Source organism: Phyllobates terribilis, unplaced genomic scaffold (assembly GCF_046119375.1).
Source record: "Phyllobates terribilis strain yellow unplaced genomic scaffold, ASM4611937v1 Scaffold_60__1_contigs__length_8166268, whole genome shotgun sequence".
Classification (NCBI taxonomy): Eukaryota; Metazoa; Chordata; class Amphibia; order Anura; family Dendrobatidae; genus Phyllobates; species Phyllobates terribilis.
In genome coordinates, this window is record NW_027362820.1 from 7537306 (window position 1) to 7560061 (window position 22756).

The 22756-nt window shown below is 46.2% G+C and overlaps 1 protein-coding gene across 1 annotated transcript; it reads right to left on the reverse strand.

The window, feature by feature from the left end:
* Positions 1 to 7290: 7290 nt before the first annotated feature.
* LOC141192347 (uncharacterized) lies at positions 7291 to 22193 on the reverse strand. The gene is made up of 7 exons (XM_073661863.1): positions 22139 to 22193; positions 13017 to 13157; positions 12783 to 12887; positions 12570 to 12693; positions 12398 to 12486; positions 12111 to 12201; positions 7291 to 9805 (listed from the first exon to the last, which is right to left on the reverse strand). The coding sequence occupies exons 2-7, from the start codon at positions 13083 to 13085 to the stop codon at positions 8277 to 8279; spliced, it is 2007 nt and encodes a 668-aa protein (XP_073517964.1). The 5' UTR covers positions 13086 to 13157; positions 22139 to 22193; the 3' UTR covers positions 7291 to 8276.
* Between the last annotated feature and the right edge of the window lie 563 nt (positions 22194 to 22756).

The following is a 22756-nucleotide window of genomic DNA, read 5'->3' on the forward strand; positions in this document are numbered from 1 at the left end:
GTTTGCGATCTTGCATGATGAGAGATGGAACACCATGCAAGAACGCCGCCAGGTATGCTACATAGCGGCAGGCAGGCCAGGACCTCCAAGGCGTAGAGAGCCAGTTCATTCCACGTGTCCAGCTTGGATACTCAATAATTATAAGGCACAGAGGAATCACGGAGGACGTTGGTACAGTCGGCAAGGTACTTCCTCAGCATCTTCCCAAACTTTGCACTCCTTCTGATAGTAACCAGCGCCTCAGGGCCTGTGCGATGGGAGGGGCTGAGAAAACTCTCCCAGAACTTTGAAAGTGTTCCCCTGCCTCTGTTGGAGTTGTGTCTCTCTCGACTGTACTCCTTGGTTGTCCAACGAACTGTGACCTCTGCCGCAAGCGTTTTCAGATCGGAATTTTTTTAATAGTTCCGCAACAAGGGCCTTCTGGTACTGTCCCATTTTTGTAGACCTGTCCGCCTCAGGAATAAGAGATATAAAGTTCTCCTTGTAGCGTGGGTCTAGAAGTGTCACCAACCAGTAATCACTGTCACCCAAAATTTTGAGAACGCGAGGGTCACGGGAAAGGCAGCATAACATAAACTCAGCCATGCGTGCCAGATTGCTAACAGGCAAGACTTCCATGTCCTCACCAAGAGGATGACTGACCATGCTCTCCTCCTCCTCCTCCCTGTCCTCAGGCCATGCACGCTGAACAGACGGTATGACAGTTGTAAAGGTAGTACCGTCTATAGCGCATGAAACTAGCTCCTGTTCTTCCTCCTCCTTTTCCTCATTGTCACCCAATCGACGTTGGGACGAGATGAGGCTGGGCTGTGTGTAATCACCCTGTATGGTTCCTTGCTCCATCTTATCGTGCTTCGCCTGCAATGCATCCTCTTTGATTGTGAGCAGAGAGCGTTTCAGAAGACAGAGAAGTGGGATGGTGAAGCTAATTATGGCATCATGCGCTCACCATCTTGGTGGAGTCCTCAAAGTTTTGGAGGATGGTATAGATGTCTGACATCCTTGTCCACTCCTGAGGTCTTATGCGTGGAGTCTGAACTGAATACCGACGGCCTTGTTGATGCAGGTAGTCAACAACTGCCCTCTTTTCCTCACAAATCTTTCCCAACATCTCCAGTGTAGAGTTCCAATGCGTTGGGACATCACACACCAATAAGTGAGCCGGAAGCTGCAAACACTGCTGAAGCACAGCAAGGGCGGCGGAAGCTGTAGCCGACTTTCTAAAATGGGCACACAGGCGGCGTACTTTGACAAGCAGATCCGGCAGCTCCGGGTAGCTTTTGAGAAACCGCTGAAACACGAGGTTAAGCACATGGGCCAGGAATGGTACATTGCCTCGCCTCAGAGCCGCCACCAGGTTCCAGCCATTGTCACACACGACCATGCCTGGCTGTAGGTTCAGCGGTGTCAGCCACAGATCTGCCTGCTCTTTCAGAGCTGTCCACAACTCTTCAGCATTGTGCGGTTTGTCACCTAAGCATATTAGCTTCAGCACAGCCTGTTGCCGCTTGGCCGAGGCAGTGCTTCCAGCTTGTGACTGATGTGGTCATTTCGGAGATGGAGGCTGAAGAGTAGGAGGAGGCTGAGGAGGATGAGGTGCAGGAGCAGTAGACTGTGGGGGCAACCCTGATTGACCTAGGGCCCACAATCCTCGGTGTCGGATGTGTTCCCTCCCAAGGTCTGGCTGGGTCCTGACTTCCACTATGTTAACCTAGTGTGCCGTCAGCGACATGTACTGTCCCTGCCCACAAGCACTTTTCCACGTGTCCGTGGTTAGGTGGACTTTCCCTGTATCTGCATTGTTGAGGGCACTGCTAATGTTGTGGGACACGTGCTTGTGGGGACTGCACACTGGGAAAAATAGTGGCGGCTGGGGACTGAGTACCGAGGGACTGCCACTGCAATCAGGTTGCGGAAAGCTTCCATCTCCAGGAGCCTAAAAGGCAACATTTCGAGCACAAGCAATCGTGAAATGTGGGAATTTAGTTGGCTGCGTATTTGCGCTTACATACCAAGGACTGGGGTATGGACAACTGAACGCTGCGCTGGGACAAGGACATACTTGCTGATGGTGCTAGTTGAGAGTGTGCAACGACAGGTGCAGCGCAGGAGGCATCTTCGCATGGCATGCGCCATGGGCAGGGGATTGGCTTGCACGCACAACAGCAGAAGCAGTGGTGTCACCTGCAGACACTGTTCCTGGACCCTGGGATTCGGTCCACAATGTCGGGTGCTTTGCTGCCATGTGCCTGATCATGCTGGTGGTGGTCAGGCTGGTAGTTTTGCTACCCCTGCTGATGCTGGCCAGGCAGGTGGTGCAAATGGCCTTTATGGGGTTATCGGCAGAGTATTTAAAAAACAACCAGTCTCGGGAAGACTTAACAGTTGTACTGGCAACTTCAGTAGTGTTGGTGTTACGGGGAACGGTTGCTCGCCTTCTGTCTGTGGTCACCACACTGCTTTTTCCTGCCTGTTGGGGTGCTCTGCCTCCCTCCTCCTGTGTGCTGCTGTCCTTGCTCTGCATGTCCTCCTGCCAGGTTAGGTCAGTTACTATATCATTCACCACCTTGTCTTCCACTTCCGCACCCTGGTCTTCCTCCTGACTTTCTGGCAATTGTGTCTCATCATCATCCACCTCTTGTGACACTTTCCCACCGTCACCTTCGTATGACCATGCCTGCTCAAATATTTGGGCATTGCTACATGCGATCTCCTTTTGCCCCGCTTAAAGAGGACCAGGTGAGACGTCCGAATCTATAAATGGAAAAGTGAACAGCTCTTCGGCGTGTCCAAGTGTGGGATCAGTTGTCTCTGGGCACTCGGCATGGTGGGAGGAAGGAGGTTCAGGGTGAGGAATATGCGGTCCAGACTCACAGCTACTGAGACTTGACCGTGTGAAAGACAGGGTGGTAGTGGTGGCTTAGTGAAGGAAGCATTATTTGCTATCCAACCAATAGCCTTTTCAAACTGCTCTGTGTTCAATAGTGGTGTATTGTGGTCCCCTATTAATTGGGACAGGAAGGTCGAGCGAGAAGATGTGGGTGTTTGTTGTGGCACAATTTCACGTTGCCCATGGCCTCGGGATGCACCATCACGTCCAGTTCCCCGTCCCTTCTCACGTGCCTTGCCCATTTTAAATGGAGGACAATATCTTCCACGCTCACTACAAATGGCTGAATTTGGAGCAAACTTATATGTGATCTGTGTGATGGACAAACCACAGTTTTAAATTGCTGGCCTGTAGGTAACTATTTTTAACAGCGTCGACCTCGTGTCAATAAGTTCACTGACACACTGCAACAAAATTTCAATGGAGGCCAAAAATGGCAGTATTTTCAGCACAATTATATGTGATCCGTGTGACGGACAAACCACAGTTTTAAATAGCTGGATTTTTAGCGCTTTAATATGGAAAGGACCTGGCTGTATTCTGCAGTGCCAACAAGCAAATGGCGCAGATAAACGGTGTTCTCTAGATTGCTTTTTAAGCAAATAATCAGGATTAAGATAAAAAATAAATTATTCCTGGCCCCTGATACCTGGGCCTATTTCTACAAATATCTGTAAAAGCACCAGCAGACAGAACTGGAATGGACCCTCTTGCTATGTGCACTGCAGTCTGCTATATACCCTGCCTGCCTGCTTAGCATGGCGGTGCCAGGTCTGATACAGACCTGATGACGCTGTGCGGCCAGCCAATCACTGTAATGCAACAACCAACATGGCTGCGGCATTACAGTGTGTGGCAGAAAATCCCTGCATGTTGATTGGCAATATAAAGAGCGCCAAACATGCAGGGAGGGGACTCGAGCTCCCGCCGAGCAACCCCGGAAAGTGTCACAAGAGCAGTGAGATGCTCGGGCATGCACCGAGCAGTAGCGAGCATGCTCGCTCATCACTAGTTACGGTTCATTACAACATTCCACTCTAAAGCGACAGAATTACGTGACTGTCTTATCAAATCATGGCCCATCTTAATGGCTGACCCCATATTGGCAAAATATCTACCAGAGAGACAGCAAATCACCTTCAGAAAGGTAAAAAATCTCAAATGTATGTGTACCATGTGGTAGATGTGTGGCGTGTCCTAATGTCGAACATGCTAACTCTTTCACAGATTCCCAGGGCTCTAGGACCTATTACATCACCAAACCGATAACTTGTACTTCTAAAGCGGTGGTCTATTACGCGATATGCCGGTGTCCTAAAATCTATGTAAGGCTCACAACAAGACAACTTAAGACAAGAATACGTGAACACGTCCTAGGTATTGAAGCGGAGGTAAATGAAACTGATATTTCTACGTTAAAAACTATTCCCAAGCATTTTAGAATACACCATAAGTGTGACGCATCTAAACTTAAACTTCTGGGTATTGACATGATCACCACTAATATTAGGGAAGGTAGAGTGAGTCAACTATTGGCCCAGAAAGAGAGCAGATGGATTTGGACTTTAAAAACACTCCATCCATTGGGCTTGAACGAAAATATTAGTTATGCCCCATTTCTCTGATCACCTATATCCACATTGTTTTAGCTATTTTTCTATTTCTTTAGGCATTACATGGTGATTGGCATGTTTGTATACGTGATATCTAAATTTATATCTGTGAATGATGTTGAGGACTTCCATTCTGCTATTGGATAACATGGACATAATTGCTGGCGCTGTATGGTCTCTCAAGATCTGTAACTTTTTTCTGTGTGCGCATTTTTTGTCCATACAGTTATTATTGTATATCTTTCGCATTTATAGATCGATATTTTGAGAGATATTTTCTTATATCTTATTATGCATTTATACTATGATCGCATATAATCATGTTATACTTCATGCTTTTCTTAAAGATATACTTTATTTGTTTTGTCATGGCCAATTAACTTCTCTGACTTATATATAATTGGCTATCGCCTATACCCCTTAGATATATATATACATTTGGGATATGCTATTATTGACAGTTTACCCCATTATGCTTTTTTTCTCTCCGGTTGTATTTGACTATATATGTCTGTGGACTGGGCGGTACGCATGGCTTCACTGTTCTCTGTGGTGTCCTTGCTGGTCGTATCAATATGTGCTCCATGACGCCCGGTCACGTGGTTCCCCACGTGCTTGCGGCATCATGGATCATATGACGCGGTAGCCATGGATGCCGCAGTGTAGCGGTGATTGCCATGTGTCATGCCACGCCCTCCCTACACCCATTGGCGGAGAGACTACACCCCTCCTTTTCTATTGGCTCAAGGGTTTCTAAACCCTACCCACCTTCATTGACGCCACCTCCTGACGAAGGCAGCCGTGCTGAAACGCGCACCAGGGTGAGTGCCATTGAGGAGCGTGTTCACATCCACTGTGGCTGTAAGTATTCTATAGGATTCATGCTACACTCTTTTTGGTGCCGTTCTTTAATCTTTTTTCCTACTTAGGTGCATTTTCTAGGCTTTTATATCTATTAGGATATACTTTTACCCTGTAGCCTAAGAGGTCAGGGCACTGATACCACTTATAAAGATCTGCTACCCTCGGTATGAGCTATCTATATTAGTACCTATATATAGACAGCGGTATGACTAACCTCTTATATAGCAACTACTTCTGACCTACCTCATAAGCACCTGCACTTTTATTGAATGCTTCACTGCATTTTAACAATATAATCTTATTTTTTGGCAGCCCAATTATGTATTTACATCAGAAAAGAATCATGTTTATTTGTCTCATGCTCCTCATTAGTGCTCCTCCATTGTTTTACTATTAACTGTCTCTGTGATTCATATTTTTTTCCTGTATAAATTATAATTAATACAATTTTGTAATTTTTTCACTATTATATAGGACTCTGACTTGAAGTTTTTTTCCTCTTGTTTCTTATGTATGGAGGACTATGTGGGGCCCATTATTCTGTATGGAGGACTATGTGGGGCCCATTATTCTGCATGGAGAACTATGTGGGGCCCATTATACTGTATGAAGGACTATGTGGGGCCCATTATTCTGTATGGAGGACTATGTGGGGCCCATTATACTGTATGAAGGACTATGTGGGGCCCATTATACTGTATGGAGGACTATGTGGGGCCCATTATACTGTACACTGGTTGGCCCACGACTTTGTCAAAGTTTTTCATTTTGGCCCTCTGCATGTTTTGTGTTTTACATCCCTGATGTAAAATCAGTATGGGTAATGTACATGGAAATGGCAATAATGGAAAGCTGCTAATTGGACTTTGCTACAAGCCTCCTAATATAGCTGAACACGTAGAGGATGATATGCTGCAACATATTAGAAAGGCAACAAAATCAAGTCATGGTCAAAAGTGTTGGATCCATTGAAATTGTTCCAGAAAATGAAGTCATTCTCCCAGAAAATTATTGAAATTACAAGTTTTGTTATACACGTTTATTTCCTTTACATGTATTGGAACAACACAAGAAAACAGAGAAAAAAAGGCAAATTGAACATAATTTCACACAAAATAGGCTGAAAAAAATTGTTGACACCTTGCAAAAATTGTGGGTAAACAACTTTGTTTCAAGCATGTGAAGCTTGTTCAAACACAATTTTGGCAAGTAACAGTTGTGGACAATATGAAAGTCACAACTAAAACCAAATAAAAAAGGGAGAAGTTGATTCAATCTTTGCATTGTGTGCATATGTGTGCCACACTAATTTTGGAGAAAACAGAAAAAGGAGAAGAGAACTGTCTGAGGACTTAAGAACCAAAATTGTTGAAAAATATCAACAATTTCAAGGTTATAAGTCCATCTTTAGAGATCCACATGTTCCTTTGTCCAAGGTGCACAGATAATCAATATATTTACAACCCATACAGTCAAATATGGTGGAGGTTCAAAGGTGTTTTGGGGTTGCTTTGCTGCCTCTGACTGTGTGCAAGGCATCATGAAATCTGAAGATTAGCAAAGGATTTTGGTTCACAATATAGTGCCTAGTGTCAGAAAGCTGGGTTTGCGTCCTAGGTAGTGTTGAGTAAGTATGTTCCATTAACCCTTTCGCCAAGTACCAAGTATGCTCGGGCTGAGCTCCAAGTATTTACAGCTTCTCAGTGATATGTTTGAATCACTCCCATGTGCATGATTTGCAACTGTTTGACAGCTTTATTACATGTGAGGAATGTCTATTTCTTACATATTCCTCACATGTAATAAAGCTGTCAAACAGTCACAAATCATGCACACGGGAGCGATTCAACCATATCACCGAGCAGCTATAAATACTCGGAGCTCGCCCGAGCATGCTTGGAACAGAAAATACTCACTCAACATTAGTCCTAGGTCATGGGTCTTCCAGCATGACAATGAGCCCAAACATACTTCAAGAAGCACCTAGAAAATGGATAGAAACAAAGTGCTGGAGAGTTCTGCCCAGCAATGAGTCTGGATCTAAATCTCATTGAACACCTGTGGAGAGATCTTAAAATTGCTGTATGGAGAAAAATATTAAAATTTGAGAGTCCTCAGTGGTTGATACCATCTTTTCAGTTAGCCATTAGTCAGTAAGCTTTCGAGACTACTCAGGTCTCTTCATGAGACATAGTATAATACAAAATCCGAATAGTCACATATTTATGCACAACAGGGCACAGGAATAATGCAATAGATAAGACAAGTGACGTGAAGCAGAACTATCAGTTTCGGAAAAGGATAAGCAGTTGTGGCCGTAAAAATGTGTGGACACAAGTAGATCTATTCTTTTTTTCTTTGTGGCGATTAGAATTCATCCTTGTTTTAAGTTTTTGCCTTGTCTCCCCTACATACAGACCCCCAGTTGGACATTTGGTACATATAATTAAGTACACTACATTAGATGTGATGCAGCTGAAAGTACCTGGGATCTTGTGGTCCTGATGTGAGCTGGGAATCTTTATCTTGTCCGTGGTCATTATAAATGGACAGGTTTACATTTACAGTTGGTGAGGATGAATTGTATAAGTTTCACCACAAAGGTGAAACTATCCTCCCGGTACCTTCTAATTCTAACAATGTTAGGTTTCTGGGAGATTATACTTGTTCCTTTTATTTTTGGTTCTCCTTAGCTTGCCTTCTTTGCCATATATGAATGTGTTTTTGTTTTTCATTCAGGGTTTTCGGATTTTACTTCATACTTTCCATTCCCCTTGTTGACAATGTGTTGTGGCCTCCCCTCTGGTTCCTCAGGAGGTATGAGAAACTCCTCACCGACTTATTAGGGAGTTAGGTCTGTGGTGGCGTTTTTAGTTGTACAGCTAGGGGCTTTCTTGTCTGTACAGAGACTAGTTGGGTGTAGTTGCGGCATTCTCTCCTGTGTGGGTTCTCCGGTGGTTATCAAGATGCGCTTTCTGTTTAAAACATTTCCCACATTTTGAACATGAAAAAGGCTTCTTCCCTGTGTGAATTCTCTGATGTTTATTAAGATGTGATTTCTGTCCAAAACATTTACCACAATCTGAACATGAAAAAGGCTTTGCCCCTGTGTGGGTTCTCTGATGGTTGATAAGAGTTGATTTCTCTGTAAAATATTTCCCACATTCTGAACATGAAAATGGCTTCTCTCCTGTGTGAGTTCTCTGATGGTTGATAAGAGTTGATTTCTCTGAAAAACATTTTCCACATTCTGAACATGGAAAAGGCTTCTCCCCTGTGTGAGTTCTCTGATGTTTGAAAAGATTTGATTTCTTTGCAAAACATTTCCCACATTCTGAACATGAAAATGGCTTCTCCCCTGTGTGAGTTCTCTGATGTATATTAAGACATGATTTTTGTACAAAACATTTCCCACAATCTGAACATGAAAATGGCTTCTCCCCTGTGTGAGTTCTCTGATGTATATTAAGATATGATTTCAGTACAAAACCTTTCCCACAATCTGAACATGAAAAAGGCTTCTCCACTGTGTGGGTTCTCTGGTGCTTAAGAAAACTAGATTTATGGTTAAAACATTTTCCACATTCTGAACATGGAAAAGGCTTCTCCCCTGTGTGAGTTCTCTGATGTTTGATAAGAGTAGATTTCTCTGTAAAACATTTCCCACATTCTGAACATGAAAAAGGCTTCTCAACTGTGTGAGTTTTGTGATGTTTGATAAGATTTGATTTCGCTGTAAAATATTTCCCACATTCTGAACATGAAAATGGCTTCTCTCCTGTGTGTGTTCTCTGATGGTTGATAAGAGTTGATTTCTGTACAAAACTTTTCCCACAATCTGAACATGAAAAAGGCTTCTCCTCTGTGTGGGTTCTCTGGTGTTTAAGAAAACTAGATTTCTGGTTAAAACATTTCCCACATTCTGAACATGGAAAAGGCTTCTCCCCTGTGTGCGTTCTCTGATGTGCGATAAGATTTGATTTCTCTGCAAAAAAATTCCCACATTCTGAACAGGAAAATGGCTTCTCTCCTGTGTGAGTTACCTGGTGCCTAACAAGACTTGATTTCTGATTAAAACATCTCCCACACTTGGAGCAAGAAAATATATTCTTCGCTGTGTGAATTTTTTGATGTTTAAGAAAAGACTTTTTGAGAGGAAAACTATTTCTATATTCTGAATGTGAAAATGGCTTCTTTGCATTAGGAGCAGTTCGTTTTTTAATGCTTATTTTGTGACTTTGATTTTCCATAGTAGTCGGTAATGAATCAGAAAACAGGATCTGTTTCAAAGGATCAGATGACAGATCATTGCAGTGAAGGGATGATGGTAAATCTGGAGTAATGGCATTCATTTCAGTTGTATCCTGTGGGATCTCAAGGTCATCTGATTTAAAAATTGAAGATGTCAGCTGTCCCTCTGATCTCCTGGTACAGACATCTGCGAAGAAGAAAACCAATTATTATTTTTTAATAAAGAATCCTTGAATTTTATATTTTTGAACATTTCTACTTAAATTGTCTGTAAAAAAGGCAAGTTATATAAAAAAAAAATCACTTATTCACCAGGACAATGACCATCTAATAGAAAACCTCATAGGATGAAGCAGTGGAGCGTGGTGTTCAACTGTTTGTTCATTCTGGCTCCCAAATATGGAGTAAAAGGCGCAGGCTCTGTCCAGCCACTAAGATTAGGGTGCCTGGGACCAGTAGTACTATCCAGTCTTGCAGTATAGGTGTGTGTGCTGTCCAGGTGGAGTAATCTGCTCCCTGCTTCAGCAATTTGGAAAGCACCACACCCTACTAAAGCTGGAAGCATATTGCCGGAAGCTGCCAGATACAGCCTTGTTCTCCTCTGGTTCAGTCCTCTGTGCTCATCTCCCGGCTTGTGTATTTGTTTCCAGCTGTGACCTCGGCCCGTTTACTGACTACTCTTGTGTCTTCTGATTTTGTATTTTCTCTATCCTCTTGGTTCTGACCCAGCTACCTGACTATTCTTCTTCCCATCTCACTCCACCGAATAGCAGGTAACACCGTGGCCCAAGCCTAGGGGTCTCTGTGTAGGTTCAGATCCATGTAGAGGTGTTAAAGGGTGATGAGCAAAGTAATTTGTGAAATCTGTAAACAGGGTAGATAGTGACAAGCCTGTGCGTGGTGGCCATCTTTTGAGCATTCCTAATAGCTAAATGGCGCACCTTTCTTTCTTAACCTGCCATGTGCCCAAACAGTAGTGTACAACCGTATATAGGGGATTGTCAGATTCAAAAGAAGTTGGAAAATAATTTGTAAGGTCCATTTGTTTCCTATTATCCTTTGTGAAGAATTCCGAAGTTATCACCACATAAAGTGACACACATCAGATTTGAAAAATGGGGCCTGATTAGAAACATAAAACTGTGGGAAGTGGTTAAATCAGAGGATTACTGAAGTCAAAAACTGTGTCTACAGACAATAACACATCTACTGAAATGATCAAACTCAACAGTCTTCATCAGAGAAAAATGAGTAACTAGTGGTGAAACCTCTCTGGGGTAATTGGAGTATGGGGCTCGGTGGCTCTTGGCAATCTAAACTATCATAAGGGCCAATATTTTCTGGCAGATGAGTGTCAACAAGAAATATTAGACGTTAAAGTGAACTTTTTTATAATACTGCAGAGCTGAGGTGTCTTAAATTTAGATCTTGGGCATTTGGAAGAGGCAATGGAGACCTTTTTGAAAGACTACAAGGGAGTTACAGACTCACATAAGTGAGGCCGGCCGATCCCACCACAATCAAACTATCATAGAAAATGAACTTGTAAAAAAAAGAAAGAATATATAAACATGTAACATCCCCAACAACAACGTATGTATGAAGGGAGAAATCCAACACTAAACTGGAGTTGCACTCATTTATGGTTGACCATTTGGCGCGAACAAGCCGGAACCCCGAACACGAACCTGAATTTGAAATGCCGAACAAATTCACTCAATACTATTTATGATGTGGAGTGAATCCATGAAACCAGGGCTGGAGCCAACACATCTCCTGCAGGCGTGAATAAATGTATATTACAGCCATCAGCCACGCACAGCTTAGAGATATATCATGGCACAGGTGGAATGTTTTTTATGTAGTTTATCACAATCCTGTTTGAAGTTAGTTGGTTTTAAAAGAAATTGAACAGTCAGGATAAAGGGAAACTCTGCTGTTATTGTACAGAAATTCACACGTGTCCCTCACTGGACATTTAATGTTATCAATCAAAAAAGTGAAGTTTGGCCAGAAAGACTGGACCTGGTCTTGTAGGAACCATATGAGAACATTCAGCAGCACAGAAGGGAGAGAAGGTAGATTCATCCAATAAGATATCAGGGTTCCAGGAAGCCAACAGCATCATTACCCTCCGCTTTCTCTTACAGGCCCATCATAATATTTTTCTTCAAGTGATTTTCTAATTTGTCAGCACATTCTACATACGCTGTCATTTGGCTTTATAGTTTACAGACCTGGGCAGGTAACGGTCAGCGTCTCCTAATCCCAGGGGTAGGTAGATCCTCCAGGTTGTAAGTTCTATAGAAAAGGGCTTTCACAATTACACAAAGTAATTTGAATATTTTCGGACGGAGGAGAATATTGTGGTCAAGCGGCAAAATGGTGATCACACGATTGTGATACGGCCGGACTACACCACCGATAAAGTAGCCACAGACAGGGACTGAGAAGAATCTGTGACTTCTCTGTATTCAGTGGTTACTACTCACCTGTGTAGTCATATGTAGGAATCTCCTCTTTACACCGCTCATCACCCCTCACATATGTCTCTGTAGTATTAATATGGGTCAGATCTTCACCCTGAAACAAATATGATAAAAGTCAAAGACAGATGGAGAAGTCACATCTATGATCAGCTCTAATCCTGCCATCTCCACCGTTCTCATTACACAAATATAAAACATAATAATGGTGGATAAAACAGAACTGAAGACAAGACCTTTACAGCTGTCTACACATCATAGGGGAAATCTCATGATATCTTCTCTGTATCTACCTGAGGAACATTGGGATCTTCTTGTTTACAGTCCTGTGGAAGAAGAGGACGGGGACATCTCTCTGGTGTTGTCCTCTTACTGGATAGATCTGGAGGAAAGACATACAGGGACTGAATTCATTCTTTACATACAGATAATTATAGGCCGTGTGTATTTAGTCCTGTCTATTACCTGGTGATGTGAGGGGCTGGGGAACCTCCATCACGATGTCCCTGTACAGATCTTTGTGTCCTTCTAAATACTCCCACTCCTCCATGGAGAAATAGACAGCGACATCCTGACACCTTATAGGAACCTGACACATACAATGATACCGTCATCCCCCAATCCCTTCATAGCTTTACTATGAAATGTCCCAGCATTCCTCATTCCTAGCAGTGTCACCTCTCCAGTCAGCAGCTCAATCATTTTGTAGGCGAGTTCTAGGATCTTCTGGTCATTGATGTCCTCATGTATCAGGGGGTGAGATGGAGGCCCCATGATTAATCTCTGGTTATGGAGAGAAACATTAATAAATCTCACTACAGACATTTCCAGAGTCCTCACCTCTCCAGTTCTGTCCATCTGTTATTCCCATAGATAAGAATGATGTAATGTGACTTCATCAGAATCTCTCACCTCTCCAGTAAGCCGGAAGAGGATCTCTAGGGTGAGGTGTAATATCCTCTCCACCATCTTGTCCATCATTTTCCTGGATAAATCAGCAAAAATGTTCTTATATAGACGATCTTCACTGAGAGGATCCAGTATTTTAGAGATCTGAATGAGGAAAAGATAAGCTGATTGACCATTTTTCTGCAAACGATGATGCGGAATCCAAAATGTACCACGAGTACCCTTTATCCCTTAATCTGGTGTTCAGGTCTATTGCCTGTATACTAAAATCTGTGACATTCGAGCAGTACCTTCTCAACCATAAAAATTGTCCCTTGGGTTTTCCTCTTTTTATGGGGATGGGGGTGGTGGTTATCCCTCTTCAATAGTTTATTAGTCATTGAAGGTTTATGGTAGATGAGTGGCCCATTACAATCCTTCTTGATCAGTACATGCAGGAAAGGCAACTGGTAATAATTGGTGTTGGTCGGCTCCTTTAAACAAAATGTACTTTTCAGGTTATATTCTCAGTACCCTCACTTTTCATCCCTTCTTTTGAGGTCCACACAGTCAGACTCTACTGGCCCTTCTCCCTGCGAGTGGCGGGTGTGTATCGCCCTGCGGGCCCCTCCCATCAGTTTGTGGATCACTTTGCCACTTGGCTTCCAAACTTTCTATCCTATGACATCCCCACCCTCATAATGGGAGACTTTAACATCCCAATAGGCAATTCCCTCTCCCCATCTGCCGCTCATCTTTTATCGCTAACTTCCTCCTTCGGCCTTTCACAGCTTACTAATTCTCCTACACATGAAGATGGAAATACTCTTTGACCTGATCTTCGCCCGGCTCTGTTCAATACATGACTTTACTAACTCTCCTCTTCCGCTCTCTGATCACAACCTTCTTTCATTCTCTGTCAAGAACTGTCACCCTGCTCAAGACACCCCCACTTTCCACACTTATAGAAATATACATGCCATTAACACCAAGAAATTTATGAAAACGTTGCAATCATCATTGGCCCCAATCTCCTCCCTCTCATGCCCTGACTCTGCACTGAAGCATTATAACGAAACATTGCAATGCGCCCTGGATGAAGCTGCACCTCCTACACAGAGAACAACTCGGCACAGACGGCGACAACCCTGGAACACGCTGCAAACACGTTTTCTCCAGTGGGGCTCCAGGTGTGCCGAACGGCTGTGGACAAAATCTAATCTGGTTGAAGATTTCCTCCATTATAAATTTATGCTTAAAACCTATAACTCCGCCCTTCACCTCTCCAAACAAACCTACTTTAACAACCTCATCATCTCATGGCCCAATAATCCTTAACACCTGTTTGACACTTTTCACTCTCTCCTTAATCAAACAGCACAGGCCCCAACCACCAACCTCAGCACTGACGATCTGGCCAATTATTTCAAAGAAAAAATTGACCATATCCGACAGGAAATTTTCTCTCAATCCCCAAATGTTATGCATGCTCCTCCCTCCCACACTGTATCTTGCTCATTTTCTGACTTCGAACAAGTCACGGAAGACGTGACAAGGCTCCTTGCTTCCTCTCGCTCTACCACCTGCACCAGTGATCCTATTCCTTCACATCTCCTTCAGTCCCTTTCTCCAGCTGTCACCACTCACCTAACTAAAATATTCAACCTCTACCTCTCATTTTGTATTTTTCCCTCCTTTTTTAAACACTCCAGCATACATCCATTTCTTAAAAAAACACCCCTCGACCAGAACTGTGCTGTTAACTACAGACCTGTTTCCAATCTTCCCTTTATATCTAAACTCCTGGGACGACTGGTCCACTCCTGTCTAATACGCTATCTCTCAGATAACTCCCTTCTTGACTCTTTACAATCTGGTTTCCGCTCTTTACATTCTACTGAAACTGAACTCACTAAAGTTTCTAATGATCTACTAACAGCCAAATCTAATGGTCACTACTCCCTGCTGATTGTAATGCTGTAATGCACACGCCCGGGCTGAGCGGCGTGTGCGTGTGATTCCACTGGACCGTGCCGGAGAGTGAATGCCTGGAGGGGCGTAACTAGGTATTCACCCGATCCGACCAGGGTCGCACGACGGCATACGACGCCAGTGCACCAAGGAGGAACCGAGCAGAGGGACCAGGTGCTACTCCAGGACAGACCCCGGACACGGCTGTTGACCCACACAGGGGAATACAGGAACAGACTGGTAGGCTGGCACACAGACTGGCGGGAAAAGGCAGGCACGACTGGTATGCAGGCAGGCGGGTATGCAGGCAGGGGGGTACAGGCAAGCACGGCTAGAGTGCAGACAGGGAGGCACTAGCAGGTAGGAACACAGGCGGGATAGAACCCAGTACACATTGGGACTCAGGAACAGAACCACAGATGTGGCGGACAAACACAGCAGAGTGAGGCCGCCCAGAGAGGTGAGCGAGAGCAGGGCAGGACAAGACCGCCTGGAGCGGTGAGCAAGAGTAAAGCAGGACAAGGCCGCCTGGAGCGGTGAGCAAAGGGTCTGAGCTGAGCGAGACTGCCGGAGCAGTGAGCAAGGAGTCAGAGCAGGACGAGACCGGCGGGAGCAGTGAGCAAAGGAGTCAGAGCGGAGCGAGACTGCCGGAGCAGTGAGCAAAGGAGTCAGAGCGGAGCGAGACTGCCGGAGCAGTGAGGTAAAGGAAGAGAGCAGAACGAGACTGCCGGAGCAGTGAGAAAGAGGGAGCTGAGCGAGACTGCCGGAGCAGTGAGGTAAAGGAAGAGAGCAGAACGAGACTGCCGGAGCAGTGAGAAAGAGGGAGCAGAGCGGGCTAGAACCGCCGGAGCGGTGAGCAAAGGAGTCAGAGCAGGCTAGAACCGCCAGATCGGTGAGCAAAGGAGTCAGAGCAGGCTAGGACAGGGCTCTGTTCACACGGAACAGACAGGAAGGGAAAGGCAGAGCCAGATACCCACAGGGTACTTGCACAGATACCCACAGGGTACTTGCAGTGAAGTAGCGAGTGGACCACAAACTCACAAACGGGAGTACAGAGACAACAAGCAGGAGCAAGGTACGAGTACAGACTCTGCAGAAAAAGGAAAGGAACGGACATAGAGGCAAAACAGGTAAAGGATAGGAGAGAGTTCAGACTGGAACTAAGTGTACGGAAGAGACCGACACTGCAGCGGGATACAGGAGCGGGTCTGGGAATACGGCCCCCAGAGAGGCGGGACGAACAGGCAAGGAGCGTGTTCAGACAGGACAGACAAGATACAGGAGCGGGTCTAGGTAATTGGCCCCTAGAAGGCGGGAGGAACAGGCTAGGAGCGTGTTCAGACAGGACAGACAAGATACAGGAGCGGGTCTAGGTAATCGGCCCCAAGAAGGCGGGAGGAACAGGCTAGGAGTGTGTTCAGACAGGACAGACAAGATACAGGAGCGGGTCTAGGTAATCGGCCCCTAGAAGGCGGGAGGAACAGGCTAGGAGCGTGTTCAGACAGGCCTGGAAATACAGCCTCCAGGAAAGGCAGACAAGAGAACACAGAACGGGACCTGGCACCTTCAGAGTGCAAGCACACACTGAATGAAACACAATGCTCAGGCAGGGATTGATTGGAGCAGCTGAGTTATATACCAGGTGACAGACAGCAATAGGCTGAGGACGCACAAGGGGTGTGACCCACAGCAGGTACAAAAAGCAGGAAGTGATCGGGCGCCGCCCTTAAGCAGCAGAAACAGACACAAACAGACAGCATGGAGGGAAGCCAGAGAGACATTCTGGACTGGAGACCAAGTGCGCGCTCTTGCACAGTGGGAGATGGACCACTATGCAAGGTCGCCGCCAGGTATGTTACACTGATTCTCCTGGATCTCTCTGCAGCATTCGACACTGTGGATGGGGTTCCGGTTGTTTTCTACTGGTCATGAAGATCCACGTATACTCGGACCCGGTGTCCAGTATATGCTAATAATATGTCCGAGACGGTTGGACTAGGGGACGTCTCTCCTTCCCCTCCCCGCTCGCTAGCCCACCCTGAGAGTTGGGGTACTCGGAAGCCGGGCGACTGTGCAGGGTGGATGTAGTTGCGGCCTAGGCCCGGTCAGTGCCCAGGGTTGTCACATTAAAAAGTTAAGGGCTAGGAGGGACGGTGACAGTGATTCGAGTGGTGTGAAAGACTACGCCACCTGTGGTTTCTGGTGATCCTCCACCAACGCTGCATTCAGTCCTCTGAGGCAGGATGTAGTGGCAGCAGCAGATGGTACTACTCCCCACAGGAGGAGCAGGGCCTCAGTGCAGAGGAAGCAGGAGGATGGGAATTGTAGTGGGAGATGTGGTGCGGTGTCGTGCAGTGCCGCGTTGCAATAAGAAACCGGAGGCCATAGGGGTAGTCTTCCAAGCTTTACTTACGGTAGAATGCACAGCCCCAAGGCTTCTCCCTGCTCCTCACGGCGCGCTGCAGCCACCAGGACCGGGGGTCGACAACCTCCGAGTAGTTCAGGTGCTTTGGTCAGGACCCCGCACCAGAGTGTTCCTAGACTTTTCCCACTAGGTCCTCTCCTGTCTGTGTGTGGTACGTGTACTAAGGCCGGGTCTCCCTCTGGACTATGCACAGAACAAGGGTACGGGTGGCAACTCCGCTCCGTCCGTTACCCGGTGGGATCCACTGAGCCTCCGGGCTTCTCCGACTAAGACTTAAAGTGACAGAGTCAGATATCGGGGGCCGGTACCCCTTTTGCAGCAGGAATCCCTCTGACTAGGCCAGAATAGTGAGGACAGGTGGCGTATACCGCTCCGTCTGCATCCCCCTGGGATACTTTTGCCTGCAGAGCTTGTCTCCTCTGCTCCACTCCAGGCATTCTTGGGTAGGGACCTTGACCGGGTAGAGACAGCCGTTAACTCTAACCCGCTCCTCGACTCAAGGCCAGAGTACGAGGACCGTGTCCCCATCAACTGCAGGTTCACACAGAAAGCCACGTTCAGTGATGAAGATCACAATCAAAAGACCATAAGCCAAAGATGGCTGTTTATTAAATATGAATTTTGTTGTGTAACCTAAATGTGCGTCCTCCACCCTCACCCACTACTAGGTTCCCCCTATCTTTTGTCCCCCCCCCCCCCATCTCCACTTATCCCGGGTGGGGCAGCACCCTGGTGCATATGAGCCCCCCCCTTAGGTGGGTGAGGTGTAGTGTTGGATGCAGAGGTGGGGTCCTGACAGTTACACCATCCTTACCTCGAAGGGGAGATACCACACCTCATTAAAGAGATGCAGTACCCATGTGGCGACCGAACCCTCAGGGCGCCACAGATCTACCTCTCTGACTGCTCCTTCACTGTGTCTTTTGCTGGCTCCCCTTCTTCTCCCCTCCCCCTTATTGTCGGGGTTCCTCAAGGATCAGTCCTAGACGCCCTTCTTTTCTAATTATATACCACTCCTATTGGACAAACAATCAGCAGATTCGGTTTTCAGTACCATCTCTATGCTGATGACACCCAATTATACACCTCTTCTCCGGACATCACCCCTGCATTATTACAAAATACCAGTGATTGTCGTTCCGCTGTCTCTAACACTATGTCCTCCCTCTATCTAAAATTGAATCTGTCAAAAACTAAACTACTCCTATTTCCTCCCTCCACTAACCTATCTATGCCCGATATTGCCATTTAAGTTTGTGGCTCCATCATTACTCGCCAGCAACATGCCCGCTGTCTTGGGGTCATACTTGATTCAGATCTTTCCTTCACTCCTCACATCAAATCACTCGCTCGCTCGTGTCATCTACACCTTAAAAGCATCTCTAGAATTAGAAATTTTCTTACCTTTGACTCTGTAAAAACTCTTATGTAGCTCTTATTCATTCTCGTCTGGACTATTGCAACTCTTTACTTATCGGTCTCCCTCTTTCTAAACTTTCCCCTCTCCAATCCGTCGTGAACGCAGCAGTCAGGGTCATATTCCTTGCCAACCGACACAACGATGCCTCTTCCCTGTGCCAGTCATTGCACTGATTGCCCATCCAATACAGAGTTCAATATAAACTTATCACTCTTACCCACAAAGCTCTTGATGATTCAGCACCGCCCTACATCTCCTCCCTCGTCTCAGTCTACCACCCTACCCGTGCCCTCCGTTCTGCTAATGACTTAAAACTAAAATCCTCCGTAATCCGAACCTCCCACTCCCGTCTCCAAGATTTCTCGCATGCTGCACCAATTCTTTGGAATGCACTACCCAGGACAATTCGATTAATTCCCAATACTCACAGTTTTAAGCGTGCCCTAAAAACCCATTACTTTAGACTGGCCTATCACCTCAACATACTTATCTAACTGTCCCAGTTTGGCCCATATTAAAATTTTCTTCAAAATCATGTTCATACCATCCATGCACTGAATAGCCTCTGTCTGTACTGTACACATATTGGCTGGCTATCAGTTCATGTAGTGTTATGTACTTACCATATTTAGTATATTAAGGCAGTATTATACAATATATGTACATTTTACCTTTTGTGTCTCCCCTATTTCCTTATAGACTGTAAGCTTGTGAGCAGGGCCCTCACTCCTTTTAATATCTGAGTTATGCTTATTCTGGAAAGTCTGTATTGTCTGTATAAGTCCCCCCTAAAATTGTAAAGTGCTGTGGAATATGTTGTCGCTATAAAAATAAAAATTATTATAATAAATTCAGATGTAAATCTAAGGTCCACTCTATTGATGTGGAGTTCCCCGACAAATTAAAAAGATTGTTCACTCGTCCCTGACCAGATGATAAAAATGTAGTCAATATATTTGTACCATACCCCAATATATGTCTGCCACCACTTATAATCATGTCTGAATATTGTGGATTCCTCCCACCAGTCCAGGGATAAGTTAGCATATGAGGGAACACAGCGGCTCCCCATTGCAGTACCCCTGAGCTGGTGGAAGTACTTCATGTCAAAAAGAAAGAAGTTATGAGTAAGAGTGAATTTTAGAAGATCCTCCATGAAGTCATTATGTCTGCTACACTCTATTGATCTCGATTTCAAGAAATGTCTTACTCCTCTAATATCATCCTCATGCAGTATATTACTGTACAAAGCCTCGATATCTAGTAAGGCCTGCTCCCCTACATGCATGTATACATGCTCGAGGGTCTACAGGGGAGCAGGCAAAGGGAAAACCATTTTCCAGACGGATTATTTCAACTGTAAAATCTCAGGTGGTACTGGGGGAACATTATACTGTGGGGGGCATCATACATACTGCATAAGGGGGACATTACATTGTGTGGGGGCATCATACATACTGCATAAGGGGGTATAATGGGGGCATCATACATCCTGCATAAGGAGTACAATGGGGGCATTACACTGTGTAGGGGCATCATACATCCTGCATAAGGGGCATAATGGGGGCATTACACATCCTGCATAAGGGGCACAATGGGGGCATTACACTGTATGGGGGCATCATACATACTTCATAAGGGGCATAATGGGGACATTACAGTGTGTGGGGGCATCACACATACTGCATAAGGGGCATAATGGGGGCATCATACATCCTGCATAAGGGGCACAATGGGGGCATTACACTGTGTGGGGGCATCATACATCCTGCATAAGGGGCATAATGGGGACATTACATTATGTGGGGGCATCATACATACTGCATAAGGGGGTATAATGGGGGCATCATACATCCTGCATAAGGAGTACAATGGGGGCATTACACTGTGTGGGGGCATCATACATCCTCCATAAGGGGTATAATGGGGGCATTGCACTGTGTGGGGGCATCATACATCCTGCATAAGGGGTATAATGGGGGCATTACACTGTGGGGGGCATCATACATACAGCATAAGGGGCATAATGGGGGCATTACACTGTGTGGGGGCATCATGCATCCAGCATAAGGGGCATAATGGGGGCATTACACTGTGTGGGGGCATCACACATCCTCCATAAGGGGTATAATGGGGGCATTACACTGTGTGGGGGCATCATACATCCTGCATAAGGGGCATAATGGGGCATTACACTGTGTGGGGGCATCATACATACTGCATAAGGGGCATAATGGGGGCATTACACTGTGTGGGGGCATCATACAATCTGCTTAAGGGGCATTACACTGTGTGGGGGCATCATACATCCTGTATAAGGGGTATAATGGGGGCATTACACTGTGGGGGGCATCATACATACTGCATAAGGGGCATAATGGAGGCATTACACTGTTTGGGGCATCATACATCCTGCATAAGGGGCATAATGGGGGCATTACACTGTGTGGGGGCATCATACATCCTGCATAAGGGGTATAATGGGGGCATTACACTGTGGGGGGCATCATACATACTGTATAAGGGGCATTACACTGTGGGGGGCATCATACATCCTGCATAAGGGGCATAATGGGGGCATTACACTGTTTGGGGCATCATACATCCTGCATAAGGGGCATAATGGGGGCATTACACTGTGTGGGGGGCATCATACATCCTGCATAAGGGGTATAATGGGGGCATTACACTGTGGGGGGCATCATACATACTGTATAAGGGGCATTACACTGTGGGGGGCATCATACATCCTGCATAAGGGGCATAATGGGGGCATTACACTGTGTGGGGGCATCATACATCCTGCATAAGGGGTATAATGGGGGCATTACACTGTGGGGGGCATCATACATACTGTATAAGGGGCATTACACTGTGGGGGGCATCATACATCCTGCATAAGGGGCATAATGGGGGCATTACACTGTTTGGGGCATCATACATCCTGCATAAGGGGCATAATGGGGGCATTACACTGTGTGGGGGCATCATACATCCTGCATAAGGGGCATAATGGGGGCATTACACTGTTTGGGGCATCATACATCCTGCATAAGGGGCATAATGGGGGCATTACACTGTGTGGGGGGCATCATACATCCAGCATAAGGGGCATAATGGGGGCATTACACTGTGTGGGGGCATCATACATACTGTATAAGGGGCATTACACTGTGGGGGGCAGTAAAGGGGTCCTGTACTATGAGAACAATACGTTTCCTCCCTTGCTGTCTCCATAGTTGGGTCGTATGTATCTATTACAGGAAACAGAACAAAAACCTTATGAAGGGGTTAATGCCCCCTGCGCCCAGTAATGGGGTCTCCACATACCTCCACCTGCAGAGCCGCCACCACATATATGGCTGCTCTGTGCGCACAGGAGCTGTGATGAGGTCACAGGAGGGGAGGAGTCAGGGGTCACATGATCAGAGGCCTCAGTGGATGCAGGACTCTGCTGTGCTGGTTGTCATGGTGCTGGATGAGCTGAAGTTTATGTGTGGGGTCAGGAGGGGTTTACAGTGTGGATGTAGCAGAGCCGCGTGTGTACGAGGTGTACGGAGCAGAGCCGTGTGTGTGTACGAGGCGTACGGAGCGGAGCCGCGTGTGTACGAGGTGTACGGAGCAGAGCCGTGTGTGTACGAGGTGTACGGAGCAGAGCCGTGTGTGTGTACGAGGTGTACGGAGCGGAGCCGCGTGTGTACGAGGTGTACGGAGCGGAGCCGCGTGTGTACGAGGCGTACGGAGCAGAGCCGCGTGTGTACGAGGCGTACGGAGCGGAGCCGCGTGTGTGCGAGGTGTACGGAGCGGAGCCGCGTGTGTACGAGGCGTATGGAGCAGAGCCGCGTGTGTACGAGGCGTACGGAGCGGAGCCGCGTGTGTGCGAGGTGTACGGAGCGGAGCCGCGTGTGTACGAGGTGTACGGAGCGGAGCCGTGTGTGTGTACGAGGT